Genomic DNA, 13,954 nt, shown 5'->3' on the forward strand with positions numbered 1-13,954 from the left:
TCAGAAAAAGCCACAGTTGCTAATTCTGCTGAGCTCCTGGCCCCTCCTGAATCGGAGTCTGGTATACAATCAAGCACTGCTACTATCGCTGCTCCTCTATTTCCAATAAAGCCTCCCCATGCGAATAACGTAAAACGAGAAATTTCCACTACACGCAAAATCAAGCAGTAAACCGTCAGACCAAGCCGATGTCATTCGGTTTGAGGATTCTACTATCTCTGCTTCAGAAGCAACGTCATCAGAAGTCTGCAAAGGGCAACCATCTCGCACTGCAGGCTTCTCACTCCGGTGCAGATATAGGGTGAAAATGCAACCCATTTAGTAACTCACTCCCATACTACAGCGAAACATGATTGGGATTTGCACTCGATGTGGAGGAACTGAAACTACTATCGCAGTCATACCCAATGTGCTTGTGTTTACAGAAAACATGTTTCAAGACAGTGATAACCCTGTGCTACAGGTTTATCCCCTCGACCGCTACGATGACCTGACTTGGGAAAGAACAGAAGGAGGGGTTGTAGTGTGTGTTAATAACGCGCACTAGACCTCTTTTCTGCCCTTGGTTACTGATGCACGTGCAGCAGCCGTTAAAATTCATGTGGGTCTACTCATTTCATTTATCTGCAAAGGATTCGACAGGCTGAGTCTCTCAGACAGTGCAGCACAACACCGTCATCCGTATCTTCAGCTGGGTGACTACACTGCCGGTAATGCATTATAAGGACCGAACTCAATGTCCCATGGGGTAGAGCTTGCGAGAGCCTCATTATTTCTCGATTGCTTCCAGGGTGTCGTCACCCATGAATCTCTCTTTCTGCCCTCCGCCTCTCGCAGAATCTGCTCAATGAGAACCAACTGATGACCTTCATTTAGTAACCACTTCCCACTGAGAAGCCACCTTCCGGATGCAGCGTTACGCGAAAGGAAATCGCCAGCGTGGATCAACAGCAGAGCTACCGGGACACAGTTCGTTGTACTAATTGTGAACATGAGGCAGACACCAGAAGTTGGTGGAGCAAGCTAGGTGAATGATCCATGATGCAACTGAGTTATCCATCCGAAAGTCGTCAGGTCATCTTAGAAGGCTACCTGTACGTTGGTGGACAAGTGCTTCTCAGCAATCCGGGTAAAACTTCCGGCTCTACATAGGTTTGAAAGCTGTCTCTCAGCCATTCGAGTCCCGAGAGAAGGCTCGACATGTGATCAAAAGCAATGCAAGTAAAAATGACGGAAACGCTCCTGAACTCTATCAACCGTTCCCTGTGTTGTACAAAAGTATGGGATGTGATTAGGACGATGGATATCTAGTAAACACTATCGTTTACCCACGTCAGCAGTGCTGAAACAAGAGTGTCTCGAAACCACATCCAGAGACAATGCGCAGATGACAACCATTTTGCAAACTGTAACAAGAGCACACCACAGACTTACAGAATAGAATTCAATCACACTCAATAATTACAAGGAGTATTCTTTACAGTCCTATTAGGATTATACTACACAATACTTCAAGCTGCCAGACGGAAACGAAAGGCTTGAATGTACTTCAGATTTAACATCCGTGTGTCTTACCAGTGTCCTTCCAAACAAGTATGAGCTCAATTCGTCACTATCTGAGGCTCAAGATACTGCAACCGGTAAATACCAAATCTAGAAAGGCTTGCTTCGAAATTTGGCAACGGAGTCAAAGGCAATCTTCCTTTTAATTTGATATATCAGAGAGGCTACTTATCCAAATCGTGGAGACAGGGCATTTTTCTACCTCTCCAAAAACCAGATAAGGACCAAACTTGTCCCAGAAGTTAACGGAGCGTCGGCTTAACGAACTGTGCAGCAAAGACCCGGAAGGAATGGTTAAGTATTGACCAGTATGGATGTTTGAGAACAGGCAATTGCTTAGTTGCTCTGAATGTGGATTCAGGTGATTTAGGTCCAGTGTGGACAGCGTGACCCTGCTGGAGACAATGAAACCAGCTTTCCTGCGTAAGAGTCACTCTTTCAGTATATTCTTTGACAGTAGTAAGATGTTCTACACTATTTGGAGGTACTACTTTCAAGAGCAGCTCCACGAATGGAGCTTTCACGGTCACCACCCCATCTCGATGCAGTCCATTCTACATAATCACTTTCCTCCAGTTCCTAGTTGTTGACGTGTTGCCAGATCGTTCCTAGCAGGAGCATAGTGTTCCTCAGGGCAGTGTTCCAAGTGTTTACTGCTTTGACATAACCAGTAACAGTATAGCGTGTATGCTAAGATGTCCTCTACAATGTTCCTTTTATAGTGGACGAATTCTCATTTCTGTGCCCCCCCCCCCCCCCCCGATATTACAACAGTGACTTGTGAGTTGCAACTTACTGAGGAGTTGGCTGAATTTATTGCAGAAATGTATGTGTGTGTGTGTGTGTGTGTGTGTGTGTGTTTATTTTCAACGTATGTTTCATTTACTTGATTTGCATATCAGGGATACCAGCATACATTCTAAAGACACAGTGACACTGTAACCTGACCCGAACTCATTTTTTATTTCAAACTGTCGCGGTTACGAGAGACCTGGAAGCCAGCACCCAGAAACCAATGACTATACTGAAGTGCCTTGGCCACAGTTGGTAGGGAGTGGGAAAGGTGTGTCTGGTCGTTATATTGTGCTTCCAGGCTACCGCAGCTAGACTACAGGTACACAATCGTTGGCTCAGCGAAGCCCTCTTATCCGAAGATCATTGACGCCGTCCACCAGGAGGGCATTAGGCTGCCGTCGGTCGTCGAGATGAAATAACGGTCGACCGTGATGACGCTGAGGAAGCGTCATTCTCCATCTGGTGGTAGCTCCTCACAGTACGTCAGGCATGTTAGTTCCTCGCGGCTTCGAAATCACCTATATAACATACTGTTGAAACTTCCTGGCAGATTAAAACTGTGTGCCGGACCGAGACTCGAGATCGGGGCCTTTGCCTTTGGCGGTCAAGTGCTTTACCATCTGAGCTATCCAAGCATGACCCACGCCCCGTCCTCACAGCTTTACTTTTGCCAGTACCTCGTCTCCTACCTTGCAAACTTTACAGAAGGTCTTCTGCGAACCTTGCGGAACTAGCACTACTGGAAGAAAGGATACTGCGGAGACATGGCTTAGTCACAGCCTGGAGGATGTTTCCATATTGAGATTTCCAGTGTTTGCTGATACAATACTTCCTGGCAGATTAAAACTGTGTGCCGGACCGAGGCTCAAGCTCGGGACTTTTGCTTTTCGCGGGCAAGTGCTATACCATTTGAACTACACACGTGCGTGTCACGCCCCGTCCTCACAGCTTTACTTCTGCCAGTAACTCGTCTCCTACCTTCCAAGTTTTATTCTGCCAGGAAGTTTCATATCAGCGCACACTCCGCTACAGTGAAAATCTCATTCTGGAAACATCCCCCAAGCTGTGGCTAAGGCATGTCTACGCAATATCCTTTCTTTCAGGAGAGCTAGTTCTACAAGGATCGCAGAAGAGCCTCTGTAAAGTTTGTAAGGTAGGAGACGAGGTACTGGCTGAAGTAAAGCTGTGAGGACGGGAGGTGAGTCGTGTTTGGGCAGCTCAATTGGTAGAGCACTTGCCCGCGAGAGGCAAAGGTCCCGATTTCGAGTTTCGGTCCGTCACATGGTTTTAATGTGCCAGGAAGTTTCATACCAGCGCACACTCCGCTGCAGAGTGAAAATCTCATTCTGGTAACATACTGTTACTACTCCGTCTCTAAAATGGTTTAAGTAGCTCTGAGCGCTATTGGACTTAACAGCGGAGGCCATCAGTCCCCTAGAACTTAGAACTACTTAAACCGAAGTAACCTAAGGACATCACTCATATCCATGCACGAGGCAGGATTCGAACCTGTGACCGTAGCAGTCACGCGATGCCGGACTGAAGGGCTTAGAACCGTTCGGCCACCGTGGCCAGCACTCAGTCTCTGGAACGCCTTTTCTAGAATTGTTCACCATCAACAAGGCCTTTGGGCATCCATATGCAGGGTATGCTGGAGACGGTGTGGAGCAAGTACCGGGTGATCAAAAAGTCAGTATAAATTTGAAAACTGAATAAATCACGGTATAATGTGGATAGAGAGGTACAAATTGACACACATACTTGGACTGACATGGGTTTTATGAGAACAAAAAAAAAGTTCACAACATGTCCGACAGATGGCGCTGGACAGTAAAACATCAGTTACTGCGCATGACAATCGTGTCTAATTGGAGCTGTAACGACAGAGAGAATCAGATGCGCCAGCCGTCGCAGCATGTTGACGTTACCTGAAAAGGCGGTTTTAGTGAAGCTGTATTATCAGAATGGGGAATGTGCTAGTTCGGCGTTACGATCCTATCGCCATAGGAAGGAGATTCGAATGGGGAAAGGTCCGATGACAAATGCAGCTGTGGCGAGAATGATTTCGAAGTTCGAAGCCACGGGTTGTTTAAACGATAGACCCCGTAGTGGCCGACCGAGCACAAGGCGTGATGCTATTGGGACAGCTGAGGAAGAAATGGAGACTGTAGCGAGTTCGTCTATGCACGGGGAAGTCAGCACTCTTGCAGTCGCACGTCGCACCGGCGTTCCATACACTACTGTTTGGTTGGCACTTAGGCGTACCCTCCGATGCTATCCGTATAAAATCCATCGGCACCATGAACTGTTACCTGGTGATTTAGTGAAGCGGAGCGCATTTGCGGTGTGGGCGTTTCAAAAGATGGCGGAAGATGACGATCGGTTGAGTAACGTGTTGTGGACCGGCGAAGCTCATTTCACGCTCCGAGGATCTGCCAACGCCCACAACTGCAGAATTCGGGCTAACGAAAATCCTAGGACTGTCGTGGAAACTCCATTGTATGACAAGAAAGTCACGGTATGGGTTGGATTTACCACATCTACCGTTATCGGGCCTTTTTTCTTCGAGGAAACGCATGATTCTGGTTTTGTAACTGCTACTGTGCCGGATGAGAGGTACGCCGATATGTTACAGAATGCCGTCATCCCCAGCCTGTCTGATAAACACCTGCTGGAAAGTACGATGTTTATGCAGGATGGAGCTCCACCCCATATTGCTCGACGCGTGAAAAGTCTCTTGCGCGCGTCGTTTGGTGATGATCGTGAGCTCAGCCACCACTTTCGTCATGCTTGGCCTCCAAGGTCCCTAGACCTCAGTCCCTGCGATTATTGGCATTGGGGTTACCTGAAGTGGCAAGTGTATCGTGATTGACCGACATCTCTAGGGATGCTGAAAGACAACAGCCGTCGCCAATGGCTCACCATAACTCCGGACATGCTTTACAGTGCTGTTCACAACATTATTCCTCGACTGCAGCTATTGTTGAGGAATGATGGTGGACATATTGAGCATTTCCTGTAAAGAACATCATCTTGGCTTTGTCTTACTTTCTTATGATAATTATTGCCATTCTGATCAGGTGAAGCGCCATCTGTCGGTCATTGTTTGAACTTTTGTATTTTTTGGTTCTAATAAAACCCCACGTCGTTCCAAGCATGTGTGTCAGTTTGTACCTCTCTATCAACATTATTCCGTGATTTATTCAGTTTTCAAATTGATACTGACTTTTTGATCACCCTGTTTATCCCCAAGTCCTGAATTTCAGGCTCCTGCCACTGTGGTTAAGCAGAGGCCCAGAACGATTTGAGATTCGGTACAGTACAGAAGAGGTTTTTATGACCTTTTTCTGTGCCTAAAACCTCTGTAGCTGTTTTTACAGAGGGTTGTAATAATGAGCACTCCGTTAGTTGCTATGTGGTTTTTCCCGATGGTGTTCTCAAGATCCGACAGCATCAAGACTTTACATGTCTCGAAGCGGAGTTATCCGCGATCTGGATAGGACTGTATCAGAGGGGACAATTTTCCGAGTGCCTTTCACTCCCTACAACGCTTGTACGCGGTATGTACTGTAGTCCGCAACATCTAGGACGCCCTGCTTCAAACGCAAAGACTGGGTTCCAGGGCACACGTATAATACGGGAAATGGAAGAGCGGTTGTAATAGCTAAGGATGCGTATAGTGATCCACAGTTATTTCAGTGTCCCATCCCCCTGCCTGCTATCGCCTCACTTTGAGGTACCGAGTCTTTCTTCGATGGGAAGAAGATTTGCTGGAAGTGACCGGCAACAAGCTGCGTTTAGTAAAGTCCATAATGTAGCCGTAGCGTATGTTTCCAGGCACGCAGGGGGGATGAGGTCCTTCTTACTTGTCTTCGCATGGGCCATCGACCTTTGGCGTAAGGTGGCTTGTTGTTCCCATGAGAGGACTGTTCAATTTTTATGGTTGTGGCGTACGTATCACAGTCCGCCACATTTTACTAGACTGCGTTTTATTATCTAATTATGGGGCACCAGCTCGTTTGCCGACAGATTTCTCCTCTAGTTTTGATGACAAGTGTTCTTAAAGCTTTGTAAATAGTCCTACCTGTTCCCTAAAATTTCCGAGCGACGTTTTTAAAGTGTTATCGGTATGGTTGGCTCAGCTGTGTTTCTGGTAAGTGGTCTCTAACCACATATTCTAGGGAATATATTTTATTATTCCTCTTGTCTTCCTCAGCTTTATTTAACAATTCAGGAACGTCTGAGAACTTTTAACGCTACCTTGCATGATGTCAGCTACCGTGATTGTGAAGGTGATCATGCACTGCGTTCGCTTCTTGTTCTGTAGCGTGCACACACACACACAGACATACACACACACACACACACACACACACACACACACACACACACACACATCTTTTCTAAACGATTCAACGATACACTGATATATCGTATTATGACACATCAAATGAAGGACATAATCATTATCAAGCGTTTCTGGACAAACATGGTAAAGTTGAGAATTATCTTGATACTTTTCTCGAATTTATTTCGCCATGCGAGACACATATTTACTGTTTTATCTGCAAGTAGTTATTCAACTTAGTCATGAGTAACGTGAATTGTGATAAGTGGGAACTCCACATTGAGTGATACTAGATATTGTGCCATTATAAATAGGATTGGAAATGATTAAGTTACAAAAGTTCATTCTGCTCAAGGGCAAGTATTAGATCAGCATAAAATGGTTACGTCGGTGCCGTAATGTAAGTGGAGAAAAGATTTTCAAGCTACAGGGAAATAATTTTTTTTTCCTCTCACGAAAAAAAAATTAAACCTGTACAAAGTGTAGAATATCGCTTCCCCTTCACACCAATGTTTTCGTCCTATCAGCTATTGTGAACGCCTACGTCTGCTTTCGATTGCATGAGGAGCAGACCTTTGCCAGTCTCGGAATGATGGTATGGTATTGCTCTAATTCTCCTGAAAGGGTAGTGTTCTAGGCAGACCAGGAGCAGTCTGAAATTTGAAAAACGGGGGAGTCGTCATGCGTTGTGGGAATCAGAAGAAATGTGCCTTCTTGGGCGCTGATCGTGTTATTCTATCGCATTTCTGATGCTGGACGTAAGTGGTCCTCAGTAATGGACAATTTACTGCCGTATGATATTCTCAAGCTTGAATTTCAGTGCTGTTACCGGCTTTCAAAGAGATGGATGAACGTATCATAAGAAATGGAAATTAAAGGTGAAGGTATCATGAGATATATCTGTTTGTTTGGTATGTTTGCCACTAAAAGTACCTTTGCAAGCCTAAACACATGGGTGATACTTATTCTTTTGCTGCCAGAGGGTATATCATTGAGCAGAGCACGACCGAGCGACTGAATCAGTTGGAGAGAGAGAGACTGTGTGTTGTGCCTTCTCAGAGTGGACGCAGACATGCCATACAAAGAATATATATACGCCGTATGTCCCGTACTTATTACTCAAGGAAAGCGCAGTTAGTCTAATGTTACTGTTTTCGTCAAAAATTTTATTTTGAAAAGAATATTATAAAGCCCATTTAGAATGTGTCATGTGTTGACAATCTGCTTCAATAACATGCATGACAGATGTTTCATCTGTTTGGATTCCTTATGCAAGTATAGTCTGTCACGCGATCACTGTCATACAAGTAGACGGAAAGAATTTTGAGGTCGCCATCTTTTGACATCGTAAGTATACTATCATGCACAACAGCGGAGGGAGTTCCCTACCTTCGTTAAGAAAGTATTGTGTACGGCGGAAATAAACTGAATTATATCAACGTTCATCATCGCAGGTAAGTACCGTTTACTTTTAAAACTTAATTTCTAACTTCATCTATTTGTAACTATTAAGTCGTTATTATTTTAGAGCGTTTGCAACTTACGTTACACTTCTCCTAACTTCAGTACCATTATTCTGCATAAAAATTCCTAAACAATGTTATTGTAATTACGATAGTGTTATAACCATCATATCCAATGCCACACAAATCAATGAACCAAATGTTTCGCAATTCTATTATTCGGCGATTCATTGTCCAAGATAGTGATTGTCTAATAGTTAATGAATATGACAATTCGAATTTGTCACCAACAGAGGCAGTGGTTCACGACACTTTTGAATCTGTCCAACTTGAAGAAATAAACAACATTCAGTTGAAACTCTTAGAATTTTTGAACTCTTTAAACCACACATCACCTGTTTCCAAAGAAAAAGTCATTATATTAATCTGAAATATTGAAGATAATCTGGCATTAAATAATGTTGGAAGATTAATGGTACATCACTCAGACGAATACATCACCACTGCTAAATTTATTGACTCCTATAAAACTGTGCTCATACCCCACATTAATCTCACACCTTCTGATCCAACCATGCCTTTCTTGATGATAAGACAATTCCCAATAAAGGTATTCTTCGCTATGACTATTAATAAAAGATAAGTTCAAACGCTCCAAGCGGCACGATAGTATTTAGCAGTAACTGCTTTTTTTAAACAGTTATATGATGCTTTTCCACAAGTTCGCACATTCAGTTACATTTATTATTGTGCTAAAGATACGAGGAGCAAAAAGTAACGATGATCGTATTGTAATTGCTAACAATATTTTCAAAGACATTTTGTAAAATAAATTTTAAAAGAATGAAATTAATCTCACAGAGAAAATTTCTTGTTTATATATGTATTTTGCTCTGATTATTGCCAGCATCATATTTAAAGTACCAGGGAAGCAGGTTGCTAGCCTTACTTGCCCCGAGTCCCATTGGGTTTTACCCCTAACGGCTGAGGGACTAACCGGTGGATTTGGTAGTCTTTGCCGTATGAGCACAAAGGTGACCACGACTCAGAATATGTCCGAGATGCCCAGCCTTATTCCAAAGTAACTGGTATCCCGACTGTCAGGACCACTTACTTGGCCACTCATACGTTGCCCGTGGTTCATGAACTAGGATACGACTACAGGAACCCACACCATGAACCACTAGCTAGGATGATTGCAGGTACTAGTAGATGGGAACAATGGCAGGAGGGTGTCCACAATGAGGAAATCAAAGAAAAACTGGGAATGAACTCTATAGATGTAGCAGTCAGGGCGAACAGGCTTAGATGGTGGGGTCATGTTACACGCATGGGAGAAGCAAGGTTACCCAAGAGACTCATGGATTCAGCAGTAGAGGGTAGGAGGAGTCGGGGCAGACCGAGGAGAAGGTACCTGGATTCGGTTAAGAATGATTTTGAAGTAATAGGTTTAATATCAGAAGAGGCATCAATGTTAGCACTGAATAGGGGATCATGGAGGAACTGTATAAGGGGGGCTATGCTCCAGACTGAACGCTGAAAGGCATAATCAGTCTTAAATGATGATGATGATGATGATGATATATATGTATTTGAGTGAACCGTATTGTACAAGATGATGTCGACTTTTTATAGTGGGTCTAAAACTTATTACTACTATTCAAAATATAATAAGTTTTATTTATAAATACTTGCCCTTACTTATTTCTCCGATACTACATATATTATCTATCGTTGAATGATCAGCATAGTATGCGAATGATTTACACGAGTTACCTAGTGGAACTTTGGTTGAGATGCAGCCCATTATTGATTACGGATAACGGATGATTTTTCAGAAGATTTAATGGTGAGAGCACACTCTTGGAGAAAGGTAATTTGAATTGAGTTTAATTTCTGCGAACACTTGCGAAGCAATTATTCTGCTGTAAATATTTAATTTTTTTTAACAATATCTACCAGTTGGTATGCAGGGTGAATTATCACCCACGTTTTGAATATTCTAAATAGCTTCACGTCTCCTCTGTTACCCAAAACTATTTCATTACAAAAACAATGAGTAAATGTTAAGTAAATTAAATATTGTGCGCTAAAACTAATTTTTGTTATGCATGGCAATTCTGAGGGAAAGTTATAGTTCATGATAGTTCGATTAGCCTCTGTGGTATTAAATATAACTTCCAAATAGCCTTTTATTTATTTGCAAACATTTCACCAAAGCATATAATAACTGTCAAATGATACGTAAATACGATAAAAAATGCAGTGTTGTATATTTCACTACTGTGTGGATAGTGACCTGCATTTTGACAAAGAGGACAAAGTGTAATTTATGAAAGCAGCTTAAAATAAAGTAAGATAAGCCGTTTTGCTCAGAGTGATTTATATCAGATACGTTGATCGGCACTTCACATTCTTGCAGTGTGCAGAAGGAGTAGAGACAAGTTATTCGTTGCTAAGTAATAAATGGCTTTAGGGCCTAAATGAACTTTCTGAGACGAAATTAGAAACTGTAGCCATCTATAAAACTTTAGTATAAGGTCACAATATGCGTTTTTCCAACATTACATAATTTTAATAAGCAGTAGTTGCCTATCGTGTGTCTTTGATGACCACCTAACTTGGAGTACTATTGAAACGATTCATATTCAGTCTCAGTTACAGATAGTCGGATCCAATAAATGTTAATTAGCAATTCCCAAATCGAAAGGAATTTGCACAGATTTATTAAAATAGCGTAGCTAAGGCTGTTCTAGGTGAGAATACGTGGTTGGCACGGTAACAAGAATTTAAAACGTATTGGCTAGTGACAAGTTCTGTCACACACAGTTTCCCACCAACAAGCAAAAGCTTTTACAAAGTGTGTAGCGCAAAGAGTTGGTTTTTAACGAGAAAACATATCTCAGTTGGCAAAAGTCCCAACCTAGTGTGTGGAAAAGAGCTACTAGCTGTACGGTGGAATATTGCGAAACAGACGGAATTGGCGAGGTTTAATTGAATGTAATATAATACATCTGTCTCTGTGAAAACTGGAAGTGAAGTGTTCTTGTATCTCTTTTGACCAACTGAGTGTGAACGGAATTTCAGTTATATCTTTGTGGTGACTACCGTCGGAAGTTCCTTGGGGGCAACTGGATGCAGCGGTTGAAGTGTTAGCGGTGTTCGCTTTCCATTCGAGTTCTCGGAGTGCGGAATCTCCCCAGAAGTATTAGCCCTGCAAAAGGATTTGAATTGTTGACACTGCATTAGTGAGATGTTTAATCCTGGCCTGTAGGAAAAAGTAAGACGGACGGTCTATATTTAGACTGATTTCATTATGCAGTACTGTAGAGGATTAATTCGGATCCAAATAATAATTCTATTTCTTCTTGGCGTGGTGGTGACTTGTACAAGTTCTTTTGGGTTCAAATGGTTCTAATGGCTCTGAGCACTATGGGACTTAACATCTATGGTCATCAGTCCCCTAGAACTTAGAACTACTTAAACTTAACTAACCTAAGGACATCACACAACACCCAGTCATCACGAGGCAGAGAAAATCCCTGACCCGCCGGGAATCGAACCCGGAAACCCGGGCGCGGGAAGCGAGAACGCTACCGCACGACCACGAGCTGCGGACTTAAGTTCCTTTGGGAGCCCAGGTGAGCTGGTCTCTACATTGCTTCAATTGATTCGCAAAGACTGCAAGTTTCCTGAAAGTCTTAACATTTCTGATAGAAAGGAAGTCGTACGACACTTAATGTGATAAATGCTTCCCCCCCCCCCACCCCCACCCCCCCCCACCGGCGGCACTTCAGCGTCGCTTGGCATTAAAAATTTACAAACAAACTTTCCGCCAGAAGAGACTATTTCAATTATTCAGTATAAAATTTTCAGACACAATTGTCGATGTTATAACTTCTCGGGCACTTAACATCATACAACTACTTCACCTTTAATAACAAATTCTAGAAGAATTGAAACAGCTTCGCCATGGGTAATTGTCTCCCAGGGTTTCTTGCTGATACACTACTGAACTACATCAAGTGTGACTAGTTCATCCGGGCCTTGACCATTTCCAAGACAGAAACTTTGATTTTGTAGGTGATATGCCGATGACGAAATAGTTGTTTTTGACGGTTAAGGATCGGATATTATGCTTGCGGTCTAACAGTTTAACAATCCCCATAGAAAAATAATCTCCATTCATGAAGCCATGAATAGCAATAGTATTCTCAGCTTCCTTGATTTGTAGCTTTGTCTCACTCATAATGTCATCAAATTTGTCATTATCGCAAGCGTTCTACAAGCGACCCACTTTCACAAACTACTTCGTGTGACCACTGTAAGTAGAAGATGATTTACTTTAGATCAATAATACAGTGTACGTCTGAAATTCCACTTAGCGTTGAATATGTTACAAACGAAATGGAAAACTTTAAATATGTCGCTTTCTGTAATGGTTACAGCCCTCCTTCATCTACAAATTACACGTGCTAAAAACATCGACCGAGAATCCACTCTGAGCTCTGCACCTCAAAATTTTAGGTTTGATAAGATTCCATTTTTGGGTAGTGTGATAAAAATGTAAGGAGAGTGTACACCAAGTCTAATAAAATCAGATATCAATACATTCACAATTCGCGTCCCCAGGAACATAAATACACTATCTCTGACGTATATACGTTCTGGTTCTATGAATGCCAAGCAGTTTATGTTGACCAGACCCGCAGGGGTTTTAAAATTAGGATTTAGAAGAATTTTCTCACTAAGTAGGGACAGGTTAAGCATATTTCCGCCTTCGTTGGGGACCTGAAATTCAGATGCCAGCCATATGCGATCGTGAAATTGAGTTTTGCCTTACTCTCTCAAAGGTAAGAGCCTTGGTCTTCTTCAATAAATTGAAATTGTTAAACATTCACACTCTAAGATGGATATGTTAATCATCATTGATCATGCAAAAACCCGGTTTTCTATTACTGCATGTTTCCTATCTTTAAATAATTTATTAACTTTTGGGTTATTATTACCAGGGCATTGGTCGCTTGTCATATGTATGCAGTTGTATTTTATCTTTACAGCATTGTTACCTTTCAGCCATATATTTGTGGTATTTTGTTGATGTACGTATTTACGTCATCATTATCTTACACTACTTTACAGTGCAAGAGTATCTGTGTCTCTGTGCGTTGGTTCCGATCTGACATGTGCTACATTGCGTATACTCCCATATGCTCCATAATGTTTTATTTATTACTTAATTTATTCAATACTATTTGAATTTTACGCCTTTTACCACCGTTACAACTCTACACCCGACGGCAGCTCCGCTTGGCGACTGTCATTACTTCTAACCCAATATATTGCATGAACTCCTATTATTAATACAATGATAAGCCAGAACATTATGACCACTGCCCACTGCGATATTCGATGCCGTCAAGTGGCGCTGCGGTCACGTGATGCGGTAACAGAAGCATGTAAGTGGAATAGACGCAGACGAGGGATCATACTAGCGAAGATATGGGCTGCAAATTGCGTAATCCATTGAGACAAACAACTTCGACGTATGGAAGACTATTACTATTCAGAGCCTGGGAACGAGTATCTCGAAAACGGCGAAGCTTGTCAAATATTCATGTGCTACTGTCTTCAGCATCTACGGAAAGAGGTAGAAAGACTGAGAAAGTGGACTTAGGCGCTAAGTGTTGGGACGTCCATGAGTCTTCGCAGAAAGTGGGGTTCGCAGACTTTTGTACTCTATAAAGAGTATCTGTGAGAGAATCTGTGGCATCTCTGCCGAAAG

General features: G+C 42.6%; 1 protein-coding gene across 1 annotated transcript in view; it reads left to right on the forward strand.

Moving 5' to 3' along the window:
* Positions 1 to 12,141: 12,141 nt before the first annotated feature.
* Positions 12,142 to 13,954, forward strand: part of LOC126088400 (uncharacterized) — a 422,478-nt gene continuing 420,665 nt past the window's right edge. The window contains exon 1 of the mRNA XM_049906540.1: positions 12,142 to 12,145. Within this exon, the coding sequence (XP_049762497.1) occupies positions 12,142 to 12,145 (4 nt within the window). The remainder of the gene's footprint in view (positions 12,146 to 13,954) is intronic.

This window comes from Schistocerca cancellata, chromosome 6 (assembly GCF_023864275.1).
Source record: "Schistocerca cancellata isolate TAMUIC-IGC-003103 chromosome 6, iqSchCanc2.1, whole genome shotgun sequence".
Classification (NCBI taxonomy): Eukaryota; Metazoa; Arthropoda; class Insecta; order Orthoptera; family Acrididae; genus Schistocerca; species Schistocerca cancellata.